A 26,646-nucleotide genomic window follows, 5' to 3' on the forward strand; every position below is an offset into this window, starting at 1 on the left:
TTTCGTGGGCCGGAGGGAAGGCTCAGCAGTAAAGAGCACTTGTTCTTGTAGAGAAGCAGGTTTGGTCCCAGCACTCACATGGCTGCTCACACTGTATCTAATTCCAGTGCCAGGGAATCTGATGCCCTCTGCTGAACTCCGTCGGCACGGGGTGTGCATGTACATACATGCAAAACATTCAAACAATAAAATAAATACATATTTTTAAAATATACCGTTTCGTTAAGGTGAAAAATGATACTTCTGCTTCAGTTTCCCAAAAGCTGGGACCTTGCTTGGGGATGAGCCACCAAACCTGGCTAGGTAGGTTTGTTTGTTTGTTTTGGGTTTTCAGGACAGGGTTTCTCTGTGTACCAGGCTGGCCTCGAACTCGTGGAGATCTATCTACCTGCCTCTGCCTGGTGTGGCCAGATAGTTTTAAAAATATTTTTTACATGGAAGAAGCTGCAGGTCTCCCTGTGAAAAGGCCCTCAAGTACAACTTACTCAGGTTCTGTCCACAATGGGAGTCAAGGCCACTCTCTCCTTGAAGCACAAATTTTATGGGGTCACTTATGGGATAACTGGTTTGACACTGATCGCGGCTAAGCATGGAGTGTCGACTGGAGAAGGAAGTACACTTTACTAAAGGTTGAGAGTAACTCCGTTCGGGCTCCGAACAGCAGGGCTGGGGTACTGCTGGTCTCCCTGCCGGGAGCCTCGGGGTCTGGGCAGGGCTTTCACCGGGTGTACCTGGACGGGGTTCCCGGCTGCACCATTCCTCCCCCACCGCGCAGTGCGGCCGGGCGCGGGAACTGTGGCAACCAACCCCAACCCGGGAGGAACTGAGGGCTGCACGCCGGGCTGAGGCTGTCGACCGCAGCAGGGCCGCGGGGTGGGGCAGAGGCAACCGGCTGTGAGCCGTGTCCTCAGGCGCCTGGGGGGCCCTTCCCAGTGGGCCGCCTCCGCGCCACCCAGAGACCCGGGCGGCCGCCAGCGCGAGAGCCACCCGCCCCGTCGGGGCTCCGAGGCTCCACAGGCGCAGCGCGGGGTTCCGGGACTCTGGTCCCGCCCGGGCGCGGCCCACGGCCAGCTCGGCTCGGCGCACGCGGGGCCTTCCCTCCGCGGCTGGGCTCGGCCTGGGCTCGCCGGGGCTCGGCGGGCAGAGGAGGAAGGAGGGAGGGAGCCGCGGGCGGCGGAAGGGGGAGGAGAGGACCCGGCCCAGCCAGTGCGCACGGGCCGGGCGCTCGGAGAGGAGACGGAGCAGCGGCGCCCGGGCCGGCCAGCTCTGCACCGGCCACCGAGTGAGTTCGTGCGCCGTGCGCGGGGGCCGTGGGGGCCGCGAGGAGGCGGCAGGCGCGGGGGCTCGGGGCGCAGCTCGAAGGCGCCGGGGACTCCACCGGCTCATGGCGGCCGGCCTGCCGGAGGGCGGGCCGAGCACTGCTGGAGCGAGCGCGCCGGGCCGGGCCGGGGCCTTGGCGGGGAGAAGGCCTGCGGGGCAACAGGTAAGGGCCGGAGCCCGGCGCTCGCCCAGGACCAGAGCCACAGACGCCGACCTTTGGTGCGAGAACCTCCCGGTGGGCCGCGTGCGTCCCGGGGCCTGAGTGCGTAGAGGCCCGGGAAAAGCGGTGGCGGCCCCTGGTGCTGCTGCTGTGGCCGCCGCCGCCTCAGCCACTGCTGCTGAGCCCCTTTTGCCCATCCCAGAAGAGAGGTTAAGAGCGTCCATGTGCCGAACGGGAAACAGGAAGGAGTAGACTTGCTCTGTCCTGGCCCCAAAGGGCTAAGATTCCTGTACCGTTATGGGGTGTGCGTGGCCAGCTCTGGGAGCAGCTGGTGAAACTAGCTTTACGGGTGGCAACTTGCTAATTACAGGCTCAGAGGCCCTGGAGCTAGTTTGCTAGGGCAGGTGCGTGACATTCATCGTTGGCATGAGTTTGGGAGTGTTCTGTGCCTCAGACGCGCTCCTGGCGTCCGAACCAGATCTCAGTTATTTGAGTTGACAGCCTCAGCAGTCAGGGAGTTGTAAGCATCGTGAGGTCTGGAGTGAGGCGGTCTTCCCGGAGAACTGAATTAGGGAAGGCCTCCTGCAGGCAGTTACTTCTGTTTATGTTAGAGCTGGGGAAAGAAGCCACTTCCCATCCCAGAATCGAGGTGACTAGCTTCAAGTTTGTGATGGGGCCCTTGAGGGTAAGGATTGGGCTGCAGCGCTGTTCCTTAGGTCCTGGCCACACAGTACTTACTTTCTAAGATGTGCGCGCTCACGTGTGTGTGTGTGTGTGTGTGTGTGTGTGTGTGTGAATTTGTCCTTGTCTCCATTCCTGCCCCATACCTCTTTCACCTCACTGGGCCTCTGGCCGGGTTTTGCCCTGGAGAGAGGGCGCTTTCCCTCCGGCCTCTGGCCATAGGCAGAGTGACCCCATACTGTTCCTTTATCACCCGTCCACACTCAGCTGCTGCTTAAACCTGCTGGCTTCTCCGTGTGTCTGGGGGCCACACTCTTATAATGTGTTTGGGTTGGGGGTGGAGTTTGTGAACTTCTCAGACAAGCTCTAGACCACATGAAGCCTGGGGTCGCATGGTTGCCACCTCACACCCCCATCTTTGCCAGAATCTGACCCATATTTTTGGGCTAGTGCAGTAGTATCCTGAAGCAGAGACACACCTTTTGACTTCGCCCATTGTTCTTCACCTGCTAGAGAGAAGTCCATGAGCAGCTGATGCTCCCCGGAAGGAAAGTTTTCAACAAGAAAGAGTACTCCGACCTCCTTCAGACCCCAGAGCCCATGGGACCCTCTCTTTTTTAATCTCTCTGCAAACAGAGTCACTAGGACTGTCATCCATTGAGTCTGAGCAGTTTTTCTTAACAGGCTAGCTACACTTATCCCTTCCATCCCTCTGGGCCTGCAAGCTCCATTGGCACCTGTCTCCCACCCTTTTCATCTGCTGGGGAGAGGCTGTGGGCCAGTTTGAGGAGAGAAGGCTGGAGCCAGGTTGAACCTGCTCCATTTGGGAGTCACACAATGCCTGTGAAATCCCTGCCGCACTGGCCCCTCTCCAGCGTGGTGTCTGTATCTGAGGCAGGTGTGCGGAGTGGGAGACCAGTAGATGAACACATACACCGTATCTCTCTGTGTGTGCAGGTGGCATAATTTTTGTGAGTGGAAAAGCTGCAGGTGTAATCAAGACTCCATCTACCCTTAGGGACGAGGGGGCTGAATGTTGCCTTTTCTCGGCCTGATGTTTATGGATGCTTGTCTTGGTGTGCTGGTGCCAGTGCCACCTGGGGTGCAGCAGGGAGCAGATTGGTTCTGGGGAGATGTGTAAGAGACTGGCTGGAAACTCCAGCCCCTTCCCCTCCCTGCTGGATCTGGGGCAGCTTCTCTGCTGTTCTGGACAGCAGGGACTCTGATCACAGCACGCTTGAAGCACAGCGTGCAGCCCCCACTGGCCCGCACCCCCTAGTTACACACCACTCCACACACAGGGTGGAGGAGGTCTGATGTGTTGTTCTAGTGCTTTCCCTCAGCCGTTCTGTGATACCCAATTGCCCCACCCCCAGCCCCTAGCTCTTACCTTCTTTGTAGGGATAAGAAAGGCACTAGACATTCCTCTGCTCTTGGAGTCCAGGAGAGAGGCTCCACCCACCCTGCAGGCCCTTAGCTAGTCCTCCGTATCCTTAACCCTCTAGAGGTTCTAATGAGAAAACATCCTACTAAATGTGACGGCATAGCCCAAGGCTAGGAATTTAGGTCTCACTGGAGAAGTTAGGCCCTGCGAAACAAGGTAGTCAGATGCCAGGGTCAGGCATTGGTCCCTACTCCTATCTGGCTAAACCACAAGGTGGGGAGGAAGAGATGGAGGTGTGCAGACTACCCCATTAGTCTGGTTTGCTGCTCTTCCCTTGCCTGCTCAGTTTTTTGCTTCTCTCTAGGAAGAATGTGTGCTTGTGTGGGCAGTTACATTTAGTTTTGTTCACTTTGAGAGGCTCCCATCTCTTTTCAACAAATTAAATATTTATTTGGGCTAAGGTGGAATGGGAAGGAACACTGCCCTCCACGGCGAGGCCTGGAATGCATGGTGGGGTGTGTGGAGCTGAAAACCCTTTATCGTCTATGCTGACCTCTGGTTTCATCCGAAAGAGCAGTGACCAGGAGTGGGGACAGGAGGGTAAAGTCCTCAAGCTGGAATACTGACTGACCCGTGACAGGCAGAGAGGGATTTCGCAAGTGCTTCTATGGAGGGTGGGGGCGGAGCTGCTGAAAGAGTCAGAGCCCAGCCCAGCTCAGCTGTGGGCTGAGGTGTCCGCCTCCTGAGGCAGCTCCACTTGAAATTCAGAGCCTGGTGCCTCCACACACACTCCAGCTCCTGCTCTCTCTCCATCTGTCACAGCGCCCAGTCCATAGGTCAGTCTGAATGCTGCCACCTTTTCTCTCTATTCAAGGAGGATGAGAGGTGGGGACTTCCTTGGTTCCCCTACTCCTCGAGTCGTAGACTGTCCCCTGCCTCATCTGGATCCCGGTGTTCAGTGCCAAACTGTTTTTCATCTTTCTGTGGAGGAGAGGAGGGAAATTGAAAGCAGCAGCTCTTTCCTGGCTTGAGGATGTTGACTTGCAGACAGGTTTTTATGTTCTGGATGCGCCTTTGTAAGAAATAGGTTATGAATGCTGGGTGGTTGGTCGCGCATGCCTTTAATCCTGGCACTTGGGAGGCAGAGGCAGGTGGATCTCTATGAGTTTGAGGCCAGCCTGGTCTACAAGAGCTAGTTCCAGGACAGGCTCCAAAGCTACAGAGAAACCCTGTCTTGAAGGAAAAAGAAAAAAAAAAAAAGAAATAGGTTATGGCAGCTGTGGTGGTGAGCTTGTCATTTCAGCACTTGGGCTGCTTGAGCTGCTGAGGCAGTACTGCACTGCATAGGTGCTGTCTCAAAGAATAAAGGAGAAAGAGGAGGAGGAAGAGGGAAAATAGGTCGCTTTGCCAGATGTCTTGGTTTGCTGTGCAGACCCTGTCCTCAGCGCTGACACTGTGTGTGCCTCTCACTTCCCTTCTGAACAGTCTTAGTGATCATGCTCTGCCTTACTTAAGAGACTGAATGCCTTGGCATGGAGTGCCAATGCTCACTGTTCTTTGGGGATGGTACCTGTTTCATTTTCTCCTGTAGATCTGCTGGCCAGCTAAGGGTCACTATGTAGCCCTGGCTGTTCTGGACACCGTGGCTCTACCTGCCTCTCCCTCTGCCTCCTGAGTCTGGGATTGAAGGTGTTACACCACGCCCAATCAACCTGGATGACTTCCCTGGCTGTTGACTATTGCTTCTCTGGGTCTTGCTTGTTCTCTCCAGGTTGAGAGCCAAAAGATAAGACTTAAGAAATTAAGAAATGAGTGGTTTTTTTTTTGTTTGTTTTTTTTGTTTTTCCCCAGGGGATCAGGCCTTTGTGGTATCAGCATCACCTAAGGTTGCAACAAACTGTAAATGCTGGAACTTGAAAGCTGCTGATTTCCTATTACAGATAAGGAAACTGAGTCAGTGGAGGAAAGCAGTTTGTTCCAGGGCCATGTAGCCAAACCCAGAGTCCCAGGCAGAGTCCCAGTCCCATTCCTTTTTTTTTTTTCTTCCCTGCGGAGCTCTGACTAGCTTCTCCCTCCCTCACTTAGGATGCTCCAGACATTGTATGACCACTTCTGGTGGGACCGACTATGGCTGCCCGTGAACCTAACCTGGGCTGATCTAGAAGACAGAGATGGACGTGTCTATGCCAAAGCCTCAGACCTCTACATCACACTTCCCCTGGCCCTGGTCTTTCTCGTCGTTCGATACTTCTTTGAGCTGTGAGCATGCCCCACACCTCCGACTGTGGCCAGCCTAGCAGACTTCATGTTGGTCTCTTGAGACTTAGTTCTGGACAGTGGTGCTCTCTGCACCCAGGTCCCTGCTGCCTGCTTGCCCTCCCCCAGGGCACCATTGTCTTCCTGAGGCCTCAGCAACCCCAGCCCTTTCCTTCAATAGCTGGTTGTTCTCACCCCGTGCCCGCCTCCTCTTCGCCTGGTCAATAGTGAACATAGGCAGCTTTGTCGGCTGTGGGCAGCCCAGGAGGCTAGAGGAAAGGGGGTTGCCAGGAAACTTGGGAAACTGAGGCCCAAAATTAAGATGCCTGAACTTGTGGTACTTTGTCCTCCCCGTTTAGGGGTTAGGAGTGCTCCAAGGGAGCCAGACACCTCTCTCTCATGTCCCTTCCCCAGTTATGTGGCTACACCTCTGGCTGCCCTCCTGAATGTTAAGGAGAAAACCCGACTACGGGCCCCTCCCAACGTCACCTTAGAGCATTTCTACCTGACCAGCGGCAAGCAGCCCAAGCAGGTACGAGCGGGGAGTTGCTGAGTTTGGGTGGGCCAGGGTTAGAATGCTAGCTCTGGAAGGTGAGGACTTGGTGAGGTTGGGCAGAGTTGGGGCACTGCCGATTTGACAGCTGAATGTCGTGGCCTCACTATGCTTAGGTGGAGGTAGAGCTTTTGTCTCGGCAGAGTGGGCTCTCTAGCCGCCAGATAGAACGCTGGTTCCGCCGCCGCCGCAACCAGGACAGGCCCAGCCTTCTCAAGAAGTTCCGAGAAGCCAGGTGGGGGAAACTGGGTGGCACAGTTCTGTTGTTTCTTGCTGGGAGGAGAGGGCTGTGGTGTACAGGAGTAAGGGTCCCTTGAGAGGGTGTGTGGGGGCAGTGGAAGCTGCTGATCCTCCTGCCTAGCCAGATGTGCTTCCTCTTGCAGTTGGAGATTCACGTTTTACCTAATTGCCTTTGTTGCTGGCGTGGCTGTCATCATGGATGTGAGTACTGGGATGTGGGACACATCTTCTGTCAAGATGGGGAAAAGCAATAGGATTTGACATCTTTAATCTCTTTGCAGAAACCCTGGTTCTATGACTTGAGGAAAGTTTGGGAGGGATACCCCATACAGGTATGAGGAGTGGCCTACAGCACACAACACCCATTATTAAGAGTTTCTTCACACAACAGAGTATCTTGAGGGGCTAGAAGGGGCACGAGTTTGGAGGTGAGCCCCTTAGAGCTAGTTGTTCTGGGATCCCTCACCACTCTTTCCTCTCCCAGAGCATCGTCCCTTCTCAGTATTGGTACTACATGATCGAACTCTCCTTCTACTGGTCCCTGCTCTTCAGCATTGCCTCCGACGTCAAGCGGAAGGTGGGTGAAGAGGCTGTGCAGTTAAGTCCAAGGGCTAGATGAGGCCTGGAATCAGGACTTCTCAGAGATCTGGACAGAGCTGCTGGGATACCGGGAACAAAAGTTTGGGTTGTGTGTGTGAACAGTGAACATGGAAGAGTCTCTTGAAGCCTGCATCTTTTCTGCAGGATTTTAAGGAACAGATCATTCACCATGTGGCCACCATCATTCTCCTCAGCTTCTCCTGGTTTGCCAACTACGTCCGAGCAGGGACTCTCGTCTTGGCTCTGCATGACTCCTCTGACTACCTGCTGGAGGTTAGGCTTCCTCACAGTAGAGTTCCCACTGCAGGCTCATTTGTTCCTCCAGTCTTCCAGGGGTGGAGAGGGCAGATATTCCTGGTACTGAGGTGGGAGGGCACAGCCAGTGCTGCTAACCACACACACATAATTAATGTGTACGGGAGAGTCGGGGGCCCATGATGATAGATGGACTATTTATAGTCTGCCAAGATGTTTAACTACGCGGGCTGGAAGAACACCTGCAATAACCTCTTCATTGTCTTCGCCATCGTTTTCATCTTGACGCGACTGGTCATCATGCCCTTCTGGTGAGCAGGGAGCTGGCTCTTCTTGCCTTTCTCTCTCGTTTCACCCAGCTCCATGTAACCACTCTCTCTTAACTCCTCAGGATCCTACACTGCACACTGGTATACCCCCTGGAGCTCTACCCTGCCTTCTTTGGCTATTACTTCTTCAACGCCATGATGGCAGTGCTGCAGATGCTGCACATCTTCTGGGCCTACTTCATCCTGCGCATGGCCCACAAGTTCATAACTGGAAAGGTGAGGAAGGCTGCCTCCCCTTTGTAGACCTCAGCACTCTCAACCCCAAACCCTCTAATCTAAACTCTGTCATGCCAGTAACGCTTCTGAAACAGTGTGAGGTTCTGGGGGCTAGCAGGAAATACATAACCCTTTTTGTCCTTTTCACAGCTGGTAGAAGATGAACGCAGTGACCGAGAAGAAACAGAGAGCTCAGAGGGGGAGGAGGCTGCAGCTGGGGCAGGAGCGAAGAGTCAGCTCCTAGCTAATGGCCACCCCATCCTCAATAACAATCATCCTAAGAATGACTGAACCATTGTCCTAGCTGCCCCCACATTAATACACGAAGCCAAGAAACTAGCCAGCCTTCCCTGTAGGGACACCTGAGCTCCGGGGAGAAAGGGCGTAAGGAGAGGAGTCTGTCACCTAACTGTAACCAGCCTATCTCAGGGAGAGAAGGTTGGTCATATCCTCTGCTAGAGAGGGGAATGGTCTGACTACCCTCTCTGTTTTCCAGGCTACCCTTTCTCATGCTTTCTGAAAATCTTTCTCCACTCTGAGGGTTGGAGTTAAAACTCACATTCCTTATTCTGAAGAATTTGGAGCTGTTCGCCTTTGACTCCCTGACTTTAAGCCAGGGTTGTGCCTTACTGTCCCATCTCTGGGCCTCATTCTGCCAAAGCTGGACCAAGGTTCCACCTTTCTAAGCACCCTAGCTCAAGCCAAAAATGAAAGCTGAGCTACTTTTAACTTTTTCTCCTTTATAACAAGTTAACTAAGTGAAGGAGGGTATACATGCCTCTCACCCTACCCCAGGGACCACAGTTTCAGGATGTCACTGCCTCCTTTCTTTCCCCTCCCTCCAGCTAAGACAAGCTGGCGTGGAGTAGAACGGCAACTAGTTCTCTTATTTATTGAACATTTGGAGTTTCAGTTATAAAGCCAGAACTACAGCTAGGACCTGGCATTATGGCGAGGGACCATTTCAGACCAAAATGTACTGTTAATGGTTTTTTTTTTAATTAAAGTATATTAAAGGTTAAATAAAACATGACAGTGTGTCAGACTATGAAGAACTGAGAAAGGGGATAGTTTTCTTAGGCCTTCTTTGTGGTTATGTAACTTTTTTTTTTTTGCTAAAAATTACACAAGTAAAATGGAGGTGTAAGACAGCTGCCCACTGGGAAAATGACCTCTCCCTGGGAGATTACGATGGGGACTGAGGAGAGAAGATACACAATCTTCATCACGAAACCACACAGGATAGGGACGGCAGACATACAGCCCATGAGAATCGTGAACACGGGAACATCTGAGAAGGACCTCAGGCTGAGGCTAGAGTGGCCATGTCTACCCACCCTAGTGCCTGCTAGCACCACACTGGGAGAGTCCTGATCCAGAATCCCCATTTCTATCTACTAGGAACTGGAGAGTAGCTAGACCAGAGACCTGGGGTCAGAGTTCAACAGCCAGGAAGACCCTGTCCAAGGGTCTCCCTTTACAGGAGACGCCCTCTGCATTCAATGGCTCCGCAGCAGCACAGCAGCTCCTTGCCTTCCACGCTGCCCACTTCGTAGTTGTAGTCCCAAGTAAGTTCTGTTCCAGCCCGGATTCTCCTGAAGAGGGAAAAGGATGGTGATGTGGTAGCATAGGCACTTGGAAGTAGAGTTTAGAAGATAAAGGTGAAGCCTGGCCACAAAGGAAGGTCCCCCCACCCAGAATCTCCATGGAATTTACCCCTTCCTCATTATCCCTCTTACTTGCTGGCAAAAAAGGCCACCCAAGGGAAGCGAAGATCATGAGTATCCACGAAGACATTCTGGACAAACAAGTTGGGGCTGCAACTATGCTGTAGTGCAAAGATGACAGTCACTTGACCAAGGAAACGTCTGGCTTTGTGAGAATTACAAGAAAGTGATATCTCTACCCCCACTGCACATCAGTGGTGTTTTGAAAGAAAGCTACCTTATTCTTTGAAATCAACTTATAAGCAAAAGTGGGTTTGTATAATATCTTTAAAGAATTAGGAATTTGAGAGCAATGGCATACACAACCCTGCACTTAGAAGTGGTCAAGAGTCTTACATTGAGGTAGCGGCCTAGGTTGCCTTCAAGCTTGGCGTCAATGATGTAGCAAGATTCTTCACCATCGTAGAACTGGCGTGTGTTCTTACGAACTGGTGCGCTCTCCCCCTTGTCCACAGAAGCCATGTTGGTTGATTTAATAGCAATCCCATGGGTTGATTTAAGAGCAAAACCTCGGGTTGATTTTACTGCCACCTGGCGCTTTGCTGGACCTGAAAAGCAAAAAAAAAAAAAAAGGGTGTGTGAGACCTATACCAACTCATGATCAGATCTCCTATCTTTTGTTTAACCCAGCCTGCTCAGTTCAGGAATAGCAATATGCTAGGCTAGATCTCAGGCTAAGACCCTAAATCACTAGTCAGGTGTGAGTGGTGCACGCCTTCAATCCTGGCACTCAGGAGGCAGAGACAGGCGGATCTCTGTGAGTTCGAGGCCAGCCTGGTCTACAGAGCTAGTTCCAGGACAGGATCCATAGCTGAGAAACCCTGTCTGGAAAAACCAAACAACAACAAATGTTCCCGACTTTCCTGCTTCTTCCTACTACTCCCCAAACATTTTCAGACTACCGGATGAGGTCTTCTTGTCCTCAAAGTCATCGCCTTCAGAGCCAGAAGAAATGGTCTGGATGTCATCACTGTCAACGGCTGTGGCTGAAGTCTGGCCAGCAGTGGGCTTTCGGCTGGTTGCACTTTCCCCCTCGCTTTCTGTGCTGCTGGACAGTGTCAAGATGTCCTGGGGAGACAATGGTGGAGAGGGAAGAAGAGCTACTGGGAAGAAAGGCTGCTTCAAGTTCTTGCTTTTACCTAGGATTTGGCAAAATGGGCTATGGCAACTGCAAGATGATGATGGTTAGATGTCGGAGAACAAGGTAGAAAAGTCAAGACCAAAGAATTAAGAAGAGACTTAACTGATAGTTATTCTAGTGAATGATTTGAGGTGAGGCTACTACATGTTCCTTTACTTGGACTAAATAAAAGAGAAGGCACTCACATCATGGTTTGACTGAGTAGAAGCCACAAGTCGCCGGCTTTGGGGCACAGAAGTTTTACTAGATGGTCGGCGAAGCCCTTCAGACTTCATAGGAAGATTGTGTCCATAATTCTGAGAGCTTTCAGTAACTCTGATAGGAAGGGCAAAGAATGAGAGGAGTCAAGTTACTGGCTGTTTCTCTTGTAAGTGTGAAAGGAGAAGGCAGACTCAGCACAGTCCAAAAGCAAGCACTTACACTGACGTCTTGTTTCGGTCATCCGGGTCCTGGGAAGGAACAAGGGAAGGGTTAAATGCTTTCATGGCCCAAGGTAACAAAAGATTTCCAAAGACAACATTAGCATAAGGCAGTAAAGAGGCACACTAAAGAGGGGTGCTGTGGGGAAAGCACTCTGTAACCTAACAGCAATAATCATTCTCATCAGTATACTCCCCTGGCAAGGTCCTTTAATCTTTCCCACTAACATAACACAGGGAACAGTATTGCAAGCACAGTGTTCCATGGACCCAACAGTTTTACTACCTGTAATGGGGAATGTTTCAATATCAAAGATATACTTGTAGTGCAATCCTATCTAAAAACAGTAATGAAAAACAAAATGAAACAAACCCTAACTATTTCAGTTATTTATTGCTTTGGGTTTGAGATGGAGTCTTGACCGAGGTGGCCCCCCCACCTCAATCTCCATTTGTACCAAGGTTAAAAGGCACTGCTCTTAACATAGACACATGTTCCCTGACTCTTGCCATGCGACACCTTACACTGTCCTGGGAGTCCTCCAGCTAGGATGGCCATCACCAGACGTGGCTTTAAAACTTCAGAACCATGCATTAAAAAGCACAAGTTTTCCTTGGGGAGGGGTGGCTGCTCTCAAGAGTGTTCATCCAGCTGGGTAGTGGTGGTGCACATCTATAATCCCAGCACACAGGAGGCAGAGGTAAGCAGATCGAGGCCAGCCTGGTCTACAAGAGCTTGTTTCAGGACAGTTATGACTGTTACACAGAGAAACCCTGTCCCGAAAAAAAGAAAACAAAAAAAAGCATGTTCAGTCCTTTCTTACCTCTTTCTTAGTCTGCTTAGTGTCTCCTTCATCCTTGAAGCTCAATACTGAGGTAGAGGCCTTCTCAGCCTCTCCCCGGCCTCCTCCACCTTCACTAGTCTTGAAGGAGGAACGGCTATCAGAGTCGGCAAATCCACTTTCACTGACACTATTGCAGCTCAGCCACGAGGCCACCTTGTTCTTGGGAGTCTCCTCAGATGAAGGTGGTTTGCAGCCCCCTACAGATACTGAGGGAGGTATAGGAGCATGTGGAGGTCCAAGGTCTGGGGGGCGGGAATCCTTGGAAGCCATCTCAGACAGCCCATTCTCCTTCTGACCCCGGGTCTGTCTTCGGGTAGCATAGCTACGCCACACTGAACTGGTGCTGAAGTCCTCATCCCTACAGAAGTTATCATCAGAGCTGTCGTCATTGGATTCCTCAGGGTCCTCGGAACCACTGTTGCCATCTTCCTGGTCCTTCATGTCCACCCCACTGCTGTCAGAGGAATTGCCGACATCACTCTCATATCCTTCCTTAAAGTTCTCCACACTTTCAATGTGGTCCAGATTTGCAAAGTACTCATCACCCATCTCCAGGCCTTCTTTGTCTGCAAAGTCATCTGTCAGGATTTTGCCTGAGAATGAAGAGAATTGAAAGGTTTTTATCAGTGACCCTACCCAGAGGGCAAACCCTGTACTATGTGCTCACTCTGGAGGCCACCCTTGTCTTCACCATGAAAGCAAGGTCACTACAACCTGTTACATTGGCCTTTGACCTTCTATGTTAAAATATCTCTAGGAGAAAACGATACAATGGGATCTAAATGAGGTCTCTCACTGAAGAGACAACAACAGCCAAAATCTGATTCCCTTTCACCGTTTTTTTTTGTTTTTTTTTTTTGTTTCTTTGTTTGTATTTCGAAACAAGGTTTCTCTGTAGCTTTTGGAGCCTGTCCTGGAACTAGCTTTTCTAGATCAGGTTGGCCTCGAACTCACAGAGGCCTGTCTCTGCTTCCCAAGTGCTGGGACTAAAGGTGTGCGCCACCACTGCCCGGCTCCCTTTCACTGTTTTCATGAAGCACCTTTAACTCTCTCTGGTCCGCCTACATAGGTACATCACCTAGCATGTCTTTACAGGAGGAGCTCCTGTCTCCTCTTACTCTCAGTTAAACGCCAGATCGTCCAGTCCCTCTTCTAAGTGCTAGGACTGAATTCAGTGTCTCCTGCAAACTAAGCACATGCTGTTCTTCAGAGCTCAGTTTCACTGCTCAAACACTATGCTTTTTGTTTGTTTGGTGGGTTTTTGTTTTTTTGAGACAGGGTTTCTCTGTGTAGCCCTGGCGGTTCTGGAACTAGCTCTGTAGACCAGGTTGGCCTTGAACACATGGCTCTGTCTCCCAAGTGCCCGGATTATAGGTGTATGCCACCAATGCCCATCAAACACTATTTTTCTAAGGCAGAGTCTGTGTATGTACTCCAGGCTACTTCCAACTCCTAAATTTTCTGCCTTCACCTTCTGAGTACCTAGATTATAGGCACATGCTACCAAGCCCAGTAGCACTTTGCTATGTTCAACTTTACTCTGAACTATCATGTCCCAAACCCCATGGAGCAATAACCTCTTCTTTCATTACTAACCTGCATAGATACAGACAAAAGAGCCTTTGGCAATGTCATCCAAGCAGCGGATACCCCAGCCCTTGTTCTGTGTCTTAAATAGCTGTAGTCGAACCTGTAGTCCATGCTGCACCAACCGATTTGTGCACATGTTTGGATCACATTTGCAGCGTTTGTTACACTCATAAACCCTAGGAAGGTAGAATAAAATCAATGACAGTCACTAGAGTACTAAAAGCCATAAAACCTGTCATGAGTAAAGATTATGAAGTAGGGAATGACCTAAGTGACTAGATTTAGAGAATGAGCCACCCATGTTCTTGGACTCATTTGCAAATAAGACCAGGGACATAATTCAGAAGGGAAAGTGATTCACAGAGATGTTCAAAATAGTATAGTGCACAATGTGACCGTCAGAATGCCCATAGTAGAGTGCACAATGTGACCGTCAGAATGCCCATAGTAGAGTGCACAATGTGACCGTCAGAATCGTCAGAATGCCCATAGTAGAGTGCACAATGTGACCGTCAGAATGCCCATAGTATAGTGCACAATGTGACCGTCAGAATGCCCATAGTATAGTGCACAATGTGACCGTCAGAATGCCCATAGTATAGTGCACAATGTGACCGTCAGAATGCCCATAGTATAGTGCACAATGTGACCGTCAGAATGCCCATAGTATAGTGCACAATGTGACCGTCAGAATGCCCATAGTATAGTGCACAATGTGACCGTCAGAATGCCCATAGTAGAGTGCACAATGTGACCGTCAGAATGCCCATAGTATAGTGCACAATGTGACCGTCAGAATGCCCATAGTATAGTGCACAATGTGACTATCTCCACTCCTTGGAGAAAAGATAAGCAAACAATGAGGTGAATCAGACTGCAGCTATAAATTTATAGATTATTTCAACTAATAGAAGTAGAGGAGCTGGTGAGCTTGCTCAGTGGGTAGAAGCACCCATTGCCTGAATTCAATACCTGGATCCTACATGGTACACACACACACACACACACACACACACACACACACAGAGATAGAGAGAGAGAGAGAGAGAGAGAGACACACACTCCTGTAAGTTGTCCTCTGATCTCTACATACCTCTTCCCACCCCATAAATGTAACAAAAAACTGACATCTAGAAATAGGTACAGAAGATAAGCAGAAGCCAACATCACATATACTAAAATAGAAAAACTGTAATTTCTGTACAATGCTTTTTCTTCGTTCAGTTTTTTAAAATATTTATTTATTATGTATACAACATTCCTTCCATGCCTGCCTGCAGGCCAGAAGAGGGCACCAGATCTCATTATAGATGGTTGTGAGCCACCATGTGGTTGCTGGGAATTGAACTCAGGACCTTTGGAAGAGCAGGCAATGCTCTTAACCTCTGAGCCATCTCTCCAGCCCTGTACAATGCTTTTTTAAGGCTGTCCTAGAACTCACTATGTAGACCAGGCTGGCCTCAAACCCATGCACTACCATGCCAAGCTGTCAGTAAACAACATATTAAACCAGAGATGTGTCAAACACTTTGAGTACAACAATAAGAAAGGTCATAGCAATTCTGACCTCACATTTCCAGTTCAACAACTGAAGAAAAGAGTATCACGGGAGGCACAGGTAGGTAGATCTCTCTGAGTTCAATGCCAGCCTGGTCTACACATTGAGGTCGAGGACAAGAGATCTGGTCTCAAAAATCTAAATCAAAACAAAAACAAAAAGTATAACTAGTAAGGCTGGGGAGATGGCTCAGCTCGTATATGGTGCTTACTGTAAATGCAAGCATGAGAATCTGAGTTCAGAATCAGCAATGCTATAAAAGCTGGGTGTGGTGATGTAGGCCTGTAATCCCAGTGATGGCAGAGACAGGAGGACTCCTGGGGCCTAGACAAACTGGTGAGCTTCAGGGTCAGTGGGGGGAAAGGAGGAAGAAGAGGAGAAGAAAAAAAAAGCTGGGCAATGGTGGTGCACACCTCTAATCCCAGAACTCTATCTCTATGAGTTTGAAGCCAGTTTACAGAAAGTTCTAGGACAGCCAGGGCCACATAGTGAAACCCTGTCTGGGGAAAGGGCATAGAGAGTGAAGACACAAGATGAACTCTGGCCTCCACGAACATGTAGCACTCCCATGACTCACTGCATAAACCAGTGGTGGTGGTATAGCTAATAGCAATAATTATTGTGGCTGATGTAAAGTAAGCTCGTGTGTCCAGGTCTAGTCCTACTGTAAACATATGGTGGGCCCATACGATAAATCCTAGAAACCCAATAGACAATATAGCTCAGACTATCCCTATATAACCGAGCTTTGCAATACTAGCACTTGAAAGGTGGATGCAGGAGTTTCAGAAATTTAAGGTCATCCCTGGTAATACAGAGTTCAAAGTCAGCTTGGGCTACCTGAGACCCTGTCTCAAAATATCAAAACAAGGGGCTAGAGAGACTGGTCAGCAGTTAAGAGCACTTGCTGCTCTTGCAGGAGACCTGCATTCAGTTTCCAGCACCCACATGGTGGCTTACAACCATCTGTAAGCCCAGTTCTAGGGGACCCAACAGGCACACACAGAGAGCACATGCCTGAATGTATGTAAACACACACACACACAGAGCAAATGTAAATCTAAAACAATTAACAATAAAAAATAAAGGCGTATTTTTTCCCCCAACTTTACAAAGGACTGTTGAGACTGTGGATGTAGCTCAGTGGAAGTGCTCTTGCCTAATATTAAAAGATCTGGGCTTGACTCCCAGTATCACAAAAATAAAAGTTAAAATTTTATGTTTTTAAAACATGAGTGGGGTTACTGTTAATACACAGAGAGGAAAATGAACACACAGACCTATAGTCCAAGCAATTTCCAGAAACTGAATATCATAGATCAGCACCTTCCCAGGAACAAAGTTTTACCCTATGTGTCCTTAAAAGCCTGCTGGTCGTAGTGGAGCATTCCAGCACTCCTAAAGTGAAGTAGGAATGTGTATCTGGGGCTGCCCTTGTCTACACAGAGCGCTCCAGCCATGCCTAAGAGTCTATTGGGAATTAGGGAGCTATTTGTGTAAGTATCTTTGTTCCTGGCCCGCAGTTAGATCTATAGAACATGTTCCTGATCAATGGTAAATACGCGAGGGTTCAGCACACTGGGCAGGGGTTCTTCCACTATGTAAGAAAGCAAGCAGGGAGAACCACAGAGAACAAGCCAGCCGGCAATGTTCCTCCGTGGTCTCTCCTTAAGTTCCTGCTCCAAATTCCTGCCTCGAGTTCCTGTACTGACTTCCTTTCATGATGGACTGTAATCTGTAAAATGAAATAAAGCTCTCACAAAAAAAAAAAAAAGAAAAAAAAAGAAGAAAATGAAAAAGTGTCTTTGTTACCAGCACAGGAAACTTCAGAGTAACTACACTAAGTATCATCAGCTACTCATTCTTCAAATGTCTTTCAGTGGCTACTCTGTAGCACTGTGCTATGCAGTGTCTGGTGATACAATGTGTGTGGAAGACCAACAGGGCTCTAGTACCCAGGGAGGAAAAAAAAAAAAAACCCAAAACTGAGTCTACAAAGTTGTTAGAAATACTTATAGAAAGCATAAATGTGGTGCTGCAAATGCAAGGGAATGAAAACGTCCTATGTGCCAGCTGTGTGGCAAAGGCCTGTAATTCCAACACTTAAAGTGGAGGCAGGAGGCCCAGGAGTTCAGGGTCATCCTTGGCTATATAATCAGTTGGAAGCCGGCCTGGACTGTGAGGCCACGTCCAACAAACAAAACAAACCAATCAAACCCCCAGGGGGAAAAGGCCTACTTTCCAAGTGTCCAGGGACAGGCTGAAGACAGGCAGCCAAACAAAAGCAGCGCAAGGTGCCAAGAGCACATCTCCTGCACCACAACCTCAGAGGTAGGCCGCAATACAGAGAAATGGCTCTGGGAAGTAACGGATATAAACACCCTTCACATAACTTTATAGGGAAAGAAACAAAAAGGGGGTTAGAGTAAAGAACAGAATGAAATCCATGTGTGCAGTGGGCAATTGATAGTTTTAAGTAGCTGAGTGACATATATTCGTGCTTATTCAGAAATATTTTTACCAGGTATGGTGATGCAGGCTCATAATCCTAGCACTTGGTAGGCCAAGCCAGGTAGATGGCAAGTTGCAATGGCAGCCTGGGCTACAGAGAGAGACCTGCCTCAAAAAAGAATCAAAGAGTCTGTTTCTTGTAGGATTGGGTATGTATTTAAGTGGTTGTCTTAGTTATTGTTCTACTATTGTGAAGAGACACCAAGACCAACTCAACGTATAAAAGAAAGCATCTGCTGGGTGGTGGTGGCCCATACCTTTGATCCCAGGACTCAGTAGGCAGAGATAGACAGATTTCTGTGCGTTTGAGGCTAGCCTGGTCTACAGAGGGAGTCCTAGGATAGCTTCCAAAGCTACACAGAGAAACCATATCTCAAAAAACAAAAAAAGAAAGCATTTAGTTGGGGACTTGTGATTTATATGGTGAGTCCATGACCCTCATCGTGGGACACGGCACTGGAGTAGTAGTTGAGAGCATAAATCTGACCCACAAGTATGAGGCAGACAGAGCTCTAACTGGAATGGTGTGAGTTTCTAAAACCTCAACGCTCACCTCTAGTGACACACCACTTCTAAGAAGGCCACACCTCTTAATCCTTACCAAATAGTTCAACCAAGCATTCAAACTTAAGAATCTGTGGGAACCATTCTCATTTAACCCACTGCAGTGACAAACTAAACATTTCCAAAATGTATTTTGATATTTTAAAATTTCTACATTTTTTGTGATAAGGTCTTATGTAGAGCAGGCTGGCTAGCTTTAAACTCATCATGTAGCTAAGGATAACCTTGCCTCCTCCCCCAAACAGGATTTTGGAGCCTGGACAGCTTTGGAGCCTGCCCAGGAACTCGCTATATAGACCAGGCTGGCCTCGAACCCAGAGATCTGCCTGCCTCTGCCTTCCAAGTGCTGGGATTAAAGGTGTGCACAACCAATGCCTGGTGTAACTTTTCATTTTAAGTTAACAAAGACCTATAATTTGTTTTTCTACTCTCTTTGAATACATTTCACTTGTTAGAGTAAGTCATAAGCAGAACATTTACACAGCTATGAAATTAATGGTTCTTTTAAAAAGTTAATCTTAGGGGGCTGGAGAGATGGCTCAGCGGTTAAGAGCATTGCCTGCTCTTCCAAAGGTCCTGAGTTCAATTCCTAGCAACCACATGGTGGCTCACAACCTGTAATGAGATCTGGTGCCCTCTTCTGGCCTGCAGGCATACACGTAGAAAGAATATTGTATACATAATAAATAAATATTTAAAAAAAAAAGTTAATCTTATATGTATGTTTTGCTTGCATGCATGTCTGCATATCACGTGTGTGCGTGATGTCCTTGGAGATTAGAAAAGGGTATCAGATCCCCTGGAACTGAAGTGACCATGTAGGTACTGGGAGTCAAATCCAAGTATTTACAAGAACAAGTGTTCTTAATGTTGAACATCTTGCTAGTGCTAGTTCTTTTTTTTTTTTTTCCATACAAGGTCTTGGGGCATAGTCCAACCCAGCCTAGAAATCAAGCAATCCTATCACATCCTTCTAAGTTTTCTATATAAGAAAATTATTAGAGGGCTGGAGAGATGGCTCAGAGGTTAAGAGCTTCGCCTGCTCTACCAAAGGTCCTGAGTTCAATTCCCAGCAACCACATGGTGGCTCACAACCACCAATGGGGTCTGGTGCCCTCTTCTGGCCTGCAGGCATAGACACAGACAGAATATTGTATACATAATAAATAAATATTTAAAAAAAAGAAAATTATTAGAAACTATCTAATTCTGTTTTTTTTTTGAGACAGGATTTTGGACTGATGGGTCTGAAACTATCTTCCTGTTTCAGCCTCCCAAAGGCAATGGTTCGCATTATTTTGGAGTCCTAGCATGTATTACCACCCTCAGAATAATCCTCAGGTTTCCAATGGTTCTTACAAATAGAAAAACCAGAACGTACTCCTCTATCTGAGGCAATCTATCACCAATCCAACCACTTACCCTGTGGGCAGACATTCTTCTAATCTTTTGTATTGGTAGCCAGAATTAGGGTTGATCTGACCCCCTGGGGTGCACGCTGTGGCTTGGATAGTTAGCTGATGGCAGGCACATTTGGATCTGTAAAGAGAAAAGCCTGTCAACAGAGCCGTGACTATGAGATACATGAAGGACGGCAGCTGGACACGGCGATGCACATCTGTAATCCACCATTTGAGACATGGGGTAGGAGGGTCAGGAGATAATTATCCTCAGCTACATGAGTTCTGGGCCAGCCTGAGCTACATGAGACTGTCTTAAAGCAAAACTGAGTCCAGAGTCCATTACTTAAAATCTCCTAGAAGCAGCCACTTGTCTCACGCCAGGCTCTGCTATGCCCAAGGTGCCCATGTGTGACAAGGAGGTGTACTTGCTGAGTGAGTGACCTTGCTGGCAAGGATTGCCTGAAATGTGAGACACGAAGAAAGGCTCTAACGTCCACAGGTCACGCTAAGCATGAAGAAGCCAGGAGAAGCTAAAAGCCACTTTTAAGCAGACCTTGGTTATGGAAACCCTCTGACCAGGGACATTCGAGGTCTCACCCTCAGTCACTAGGGACTCCCAGAAGTCCTTCATGCTCTGAGTAAACACCAAACAACAACCAAGGATGGGGATAAGGTAAAAGGTATTGCAATTTCAGTTTTTGTTTAGAAAAAAGAGGAAGATACAAAAAGTGTAGAGTAGATACAGAGGATCAAAGGATTGAACAAAGGGACCAAAGTTTAAGAAAAGGAGAGACAAAAGCAGAGCAAGTAGGGACAGGAACAGAGAAAGAAACAAACATTCCCAGGGTTACAGGAGGCCGCATCAGACTTCGGCCTCCTTACCTCAATACTTTCTTCTCTGTTATTTATAAAAAGACCTCACTATGTAGCCCAACCTTCAGAGTTGTTATAAAGCCCAGGCTGGCCCACAATTCAAGATGCTTCTCAAATACTAAAATTACAGGTATGTGCCACCACACTCAGTCTCTATATCATAACTTTCCTGGTGGCCTTAGCAGAACTGTAGCTGAAACAGGAAGGAAAGGAAGATAGGAAAGCAATATAAAGAAAAAAAGAAAAGAAAAAGGAAGGCAAGTGTAATAAAGCTGGAGGCAGAAAGAGCAAACCCTATACCCCAACTCACTTATCCCGACACCCATCCTTGCAGTCACAGCCGACCAGGAATTCAGGGCCCGTGTTAATGAAAACACCCTTGCCAGGGATGCGCTCCTTGCTGTAGGCCACCTGGGGTGGGGGAGTGGTGTCAATCTCATTAACACAGGACAGGGGAACATCTTCCTTGCCGTAGGTGATGTCCAAAATATAGTAAAAAGGCTTAAAGGGCTGAAACTTTCTGTCAACAAGAACATATGGATCCAAACAGAACATCTCCAGGAACAGGAAGTCACAGTCAGTTTCAAAAAGGTAGCGTTCTATCTCCTGCATTGTCCGAAGGCAGAGACCACAGGGTGTCTTATAGATAACATGAAAGCCCATCTTGCGGTTAACTCTTCGCCGGGCTGTCATCCTCCGGAAGTCATACAGCAGCGGTACTAACAGGGGGTTCTTGCCCCGGAACTGTTCATTCCTCATGGGTCTGATCCGGGACAGACAAGTGTGACTGCAGACATGAGGTAAGTAGAAAAGCTTCTCCATGGGGGCTCGGTAGGAAGGCTCAGCCGGTGCCCGCTCTAACATCCCATGGAAGGCTGGAGGAGCTGCAGGTGCTGGGGCAGATGTTACTGAGGCCAAAGGTGATCTGCAAATTAAATGCGAAATATCAGATCATAAGATAACAGGCCAGAAGATAACAGGACTCTCTGCTGTATAATCATCCCTCCTCCAGCTGGCTAAGCCACCTCTCTCATCTTTCAGAGTGCTGTTTTTTTTTTTTTTTGAGACAGGGTATCCTGCAGCTCCCAATCTTCTGCTCTACCCTTCTAAGAGCTGGGATTACAGGTGTGTGCCAATGCACACAGGCAGCTGTGCTCTGGATGCTAAAGATTAATGTCAGATCCTTTCTCTTGGCAAACAAACCTAGACAGCGAACCCCCCTGCCTATTCTTCATGGACAGATCACGTCTCTAGTTCAACAGGACTTTCCCTAACAAATCTGTTACAGAGCAGAGTCTAGTCCTTTACCAAAACATCTGTGTTTTGTATCCTAAACATTCTTGCTATTCCTAGGAGTCAAGGAAAGATGATGGTAACACACTCAACAAGTTTTGGTGACAGTGTGTTTCTCAGGCATGGGGTTTCTAATTTAACTATTCTTTTTTTTTTTTTCAAGACGGGCTTCTCTGTGTAACAGCTCTGGCAGTCCTGGTTGTAGCTTTGTAGACCAGGTTGGCCTTGAACTCACAGAGATCCACCTGCCTCTGCTTCCCAGATGTTGGGATTAAAGGCATGTGCTGCCACCAGCTGGCTTAATTTAACTATTCTTTTCAAGTCCAAGTTTCTCCCTTCAGGACCCTGTATAGTAGCCCACGTTGTCAAGCTGCCTACAGTGTCTGAGGTTTCCTTACCTGTATGTCTGGTTAATCCCAAGTTTCCCAGCAGGCACATTTTCACTGAGTGTGGGTGAAGTAGGGGAGGAATGGCCAGAGCCCACAGATCCTGGCCGAAATGACGTGCTCTTTTTGGCCACTTGCTTCCGTGACTGAGCAAGTTGGCTTTCTAAGCTTCTAGGGAGGTTGAAAAGAGAACACACAGTTAAGGATTCAGAAGTTATGTATGGGAGGGAAAAATATTCAAAGTAAAAAGGAGGATGAGCACTCACTCAGTGTCACCTGCTTGTGGGGATAGAGGAGGGGCAAGGGGTGGGGCAGGTGGGGCAGGTGGGGCAGGTAGAGCTATGGGCTGTGGGGGCTCCAGGGGCTTGAACTGGGTTCCAGTGCCAGTTAGGTCTTGTGTATACTGAACAACAGGACCTTTGCTCCTCACAGCACCTACAGGAAAAACAAAAATTACAACTAGGAGGATAACAGCTGTGTCAGACATCCTTATCACACTGTATCAACTAACGCAATATAAAAATGCAGCAAAGAAATGCAGAGGTGGCTCAGGGGTACAAACACGAGGCTGTATTCAAATCTTCAGACCTATGTAAAGCTAGGCATAGTAGCATGTGTCTATAATCCCAGTGCTCCTGCAGGGAAATGGGAGGTAGAGAATATGGAATTGCCCCAGAAGCCTACAGGGCAGACATCCTTGCAGATGCCCCAAATAAACAGAACTTGCCTCAAACAAAGGAAGATGAGGCCTTACGGTTTCTTTGTGTAGTCCTGACTGTCCTGGAACTTGCCCTGTAGACCAGGCTGGCTTCAAACTCACAGACCCCACCTGCCTTCGGCGCAGAGATTAAATGCCCAGCAGGAAGCTGAGTCTAAACCTGAGATGTCCTCTAACCACATGCACTGTAACATGCATGTGCACACCTGTATTCACATACAAAAGTGGCACTGGCAATTTTCCAAGTGTTAAGATTGTCTGTTTCATTATTTACACCATAAGAAAGTATACTAGTATATGCTGGTTTTGGGAAAAAATTGTTTTGAGGCATGGTCACATGTAAACACGGCCGGCCTCAAACTATGTAGTCAAAGATGATCTTGAATTCTGAATCTACCTCCTTTCTCTCCCAACTACTTGGAACTGCTTACAGGTGTGCGCCAACCACCTGACCTTATGTGGGTATTCAGAAAGAATCAGAGCCATAGCAATGTGGAGGCCTCTCCACAAATCCACCATCACTAATGAAACATCCTGGACACTTATCTCTAGCCAATGAGTTACAAGTATTGTTCTGGTAAATAAGAGGACAGCTGCCATATGTAATCTTTGTTGCAGAATATTTGTTTACATTGTAAAGATATATCTTTGCCAAGGTGACTTCTGACTGGTTTAATAAAGAGCTGAATGGCCAATAGCTAGGCAGGAAGAAGAGGTTAGGTGGGACTTCTGGAAAGGACTCTGGGAAGAAGAAAGGGAGCCACAAGCCAGACACACAGGAAATGGGAGATACGAGATGAAAGAGAGGTAATGCCAAATGGCAAGAATATAGATTTAATAATATAGGTTAATTTAAGTTGTAAGAGCTAGTTGAGACAAGCTTACACTAAAGGCCAAGTTTTCATAATTAATAAGTCGTCTCTGTGTTGTTATTTGGGAGCTGGCTGGCAGGACAGAAAAGACTCGTTACATCTATTGGCCTGTCTGCCTTGTCTGTTCCCTAGGTACTTTTAGGACATACCCATATTAGGACGGGTTCTGAATTGTCCCCCTTGCTTCTTCTCCAGTGCAGAGGCTGATGATGTCTTCATACTGAACATGGGTTCCAGGCGTGTAGAGCCTCGATAGATCCACTCACATCTTTTGTCATCCTGGGAGGCAGGATGAAAGGAAGGCAAAGAAACAGGTTCAGGGTAGAATCAATCCTCTCTCTTGTGAATATATGCCACGAGTCACTTCTGATTCCTGGATTTGGCAGTAAGTGGCTTTACCCAATGAACCCTTCTTTGAAAGAACATTACCAGAAAGAGGATCCTGACTAGGCTGCCATCCACCTCTTCAACTCGAGACTTCCACCATGTGCCTTCCCACTCCGTCTTGATGAGCTGGCCACTTTTGAGAAGTACCATGGGGCGATTTGGATAGGCAGTGATATATTCCTCTATGAAGTCTCGGCAGGAGCTGTCTTCTATGTCCTCCCATGTTTTTTTCACTATCCAAAGGAAAAAAGCAGAGTTGAGGGCAGAAACATGTCTTGGAAGGGAAGGACAGTTGGCAAGGAACTATTAGACACATTTAAAGTTTTGAGAGAGAAAAAAAAATGAAATCATAACCTCAAGGGAAACAAAACCAAGGCCATCTTAAATATGGAACCCAAAGTGCAAATGTATATACAAATTAAGTAAATACTAAGTAAGTCATACACTGCCTAAGCGATTTGCATAAAACAAATAAACGTTGCACTTTCTGGAGCTCCCCACTGGCTGGCTGATGTAAACTACTATGAAATAAACCATCAGTCCTTCCCTCTTTTCTGAGGCAGGGTCTCAACACATCACTATCTTTGTTTTTTCTAATCAGTGTTGGTGATCAAACCTACAGCCTTCCAGATGCAAAGGAGGAGCTTTCCACCACTAAGCTACAGCACATCCTACCAGCTCTGTTCTATTCTCCTAAAATCTTACTTCTTTTAAAGATTCGCTCTTTTTACTTTAGGTATGAGTGCTTTGCCTGCATGCATTTCTCTGCATCACATATGTGCAGTTCCCAAAAAGGTCAGAGGAGGGCATTGGGTCTCCTGGAACTGGAATTAGACAGTTGTGCTAGAGCATCAAGTATATTCTTAACTGAGCCATCCTCCAGCCTGACTCAGACACCCAGCACCTACATAGACTAGTGCTGTGGGACAATGGTCTTGTACCCTGTCACTTATATTGTATTAATAAAATGATGATTGGCCAGTAGCCAGGCAGGAAGTAGAGGCAGGGCAACGGAACAGGAGAATTCAGGGAAGAGGAAAGAGTCAGTCTGCAGTTGTCATCCAGACACAGAGGAAGCAAGATTAGACTGCCTCGCTGATAAAAGGTACCAAGCCACGTGGCTAACCAGACAAGAATTATGGGCTAATGTAAGTTATAAGAGTTATAAGAAGTCTGAGCTAATAGGCCAACCAGTTTAAAATTAATGTGGACCTCTGTGTGTTTCTTTGGAACTGAACAGCTGCGGGACCAGAAACCTCCATCAACAGACTAGGTACCATAGCACACACCTGCAACCCTAGTACTGCTGGGGGAAGAGTCAAAGAATATGATGGCCTACCTACCCACAAGCCAGCCAGCCAGCTAGCCAGGTTAACCTAGCCAACTGGTCACGAGTTCAGTGGGACATCCTGTCTCAAAACGTAAGGTGGAAAACAATGTAATAAGAAACCCAACATGAACTTCTGGCATGTGTGCGTGCACACACATGTGCACAAATACACACACACACAAATACAAACACAAAATATAGCCATAAATGGTGGCATGAACCTATAATCCCAGCATGTGGGAGATGGAGGCAGTAGGATTAGAAGTTCGAGAAAAGCCTTGGCTATACAGGGATTTCAAAGGCAGTTGGACTCCAGGAGACAGAGCTCGGCAGGTAGAGCATACGATGATCAGAGTTCAGATTTACAGAATCCATGTAAAAGCTGAGCTGGTGTGGTGACTGCCTATAATCCTAACATTTGGGCAGAAATAGGATATCCTCAAAGCAACCTGCTAGCTGGAATTGGCAAGTTTAGCCAATAACCATGCCTCAATAGATAATAAGCAAAGTAGACAGCAACCGTGGAAGGCATCCAACGTCAACTTTGGCCTAAAGACATGCCCAAACACATGTGAACATGCAAATATAAAGTTTAAAACTCAAAAACAAAAGACTCTGGAATATGCTTATTTCCATGCTAACAATGATTATCAGAAATGTATTCTTCACCTTAACACCTATGTGAAAAAGACATGGTGGCCTGGAACTCCAGCATTAGGGAGTAGGTACAGGTATATCCTGGGAACTCTCTGGCCAGCCAGCCTAGCCAAAATGGTTTGTTTCAGTGCGAGATTGTATTTCAAGACAATAAGGGAGTGAGTAACAGAAGACATCAGACGTCCTCACACCTGGCCTCAATGGATGAGTGCACAGGCACTGCACAGAGAGATTAAAAATAAGTAAAGTGTGGAAGGGAGAGGCAAGTGGATTGCTGTACGTTCAGGGCTACCTGGTCTATGATAGACAGTTCTAGGACAGTCAGGACTACACAGAGAAACCCTGCCTCAAAAAATAAGCAAAATAAAAAATTATAAA

The 26,646-nt window shown here is 47.9% G+C and overlaps 2 protein-coding genes across 6 annotated transcripts in view; one reads left to right on the forward strand and one right to left on the reverse strand.

The window, feature by feature from the left end:
- Positions 1–982: 982 nt before the first annotated feature.
- LOC121437841 (ceramide synthase 2) lies at positions 983–9,027 on the forward strand. Of its 2 annotated transcripts, none has more exons than XM_041637910.1 (11): positions 983–1,282; positions 5,631–5,804; positions 6,216–6,333; positions 6,471–6,589; positions 6,738–6,795; positions 6,876–6,926; positions 7,079–7,171; positions 7,339–7,467; positions 7,654–7,760; positions 7,841–7,994; positions 8,145–9,027. In XM_041637910.1, exons 2-11 carry the CDS (start codon positions 5,632–5,634, stop codon positions 8,283–8,285), a joined length of 1,143 nt encoding a protein of 380 aa, XP_041493844.1. In that variant the 5' UTR covers positions 983–1,282; position 5,631; the 3' UTR covers positions 8,286–9,027. The 2 variants fall into 2 exon arrangements, with proteins under 2 accessions (XP_041493844.1, XP_041493845.1); XM_041637911.1 differs by lacking the exon at positions 983–1,282 and adding an exon at positions 1,355–1,483.
- LOC121437839 (histone-lysine N-methyltransferase SETDB1) overlaps positions 8,975–26,646 on the reverse strand; it is a 35,323-nt gene continuing 17,651 nt past the window's right edge. For all 4 annotated transcript variants that reach the window (XM_041637906.1, XM_041637908.1, XM_041637907.1 and 1 more), the window contains 14 exons: positions 24,324–24,514; positions 24,044–24,173; positions 22,571–22,739; positions 22,317–22,475; positions 20,936–21,550; positions 19,772–19,888; positions 13,723–13,892; positions 12,106–12,719; positions 11,283–11,311; positions 11,048–11,177; positions 10,624–10,789; positions 10,058–10,269; positions 9,734–9,822; positions 8,975–9,589 (listed from right to left, as the gene is read on the reverse strand). In XM_041637906.1, coding sequence (XP_041493840.1) covers positions 9,472–9,589; positions 9,734–9,822; positions 10,058–10,269; positions 10,624–10,789; positions 11,048–11,177; positions 11,283–11,311; positions 12,106–12,719; positions 13,723–13,892; positions 19,772–19,888; positions 20,936–21,550; positions 22,317–22,475; positions 22,571–22,739; positions 24,044–24,173; positions 24,324–24,514 — 2,909 coding nt within the window. In that variant the 3' untranslated portion in view covers positions 8,975–9,471. The remainder of the gene's footprint in view (positions 9,590–9,733; positions 9,823–10,057; positions 10,270–10,623; positions 10,790–11,047; positions 11,178–11,282; positions 11,312–12,105; positions 12,720–13,722; positions 13,893–19,771; positions 19,889–20,935; positions 21,551–22,316; positions 22,476–22,570; positions 22,740–24,043; positions 24,174–24,323; positions 24,515–26,646) is intronic.

The sequence above is a fragment of the Microtus oregoni genome, unplaced genomic scaffold, assembly GCF_018167655.1.
Source record: "Microtus oregoni isolate MIOR12 unplaced genomic scaffold, Mior012 000054F_ref0000373, whole genome shotgun sequence".
NCBI lineage: Eukaryota > Metazoa > Chordata > Mammalia > Rodentia > Cricetidae > Microtus > Microtus oregoni.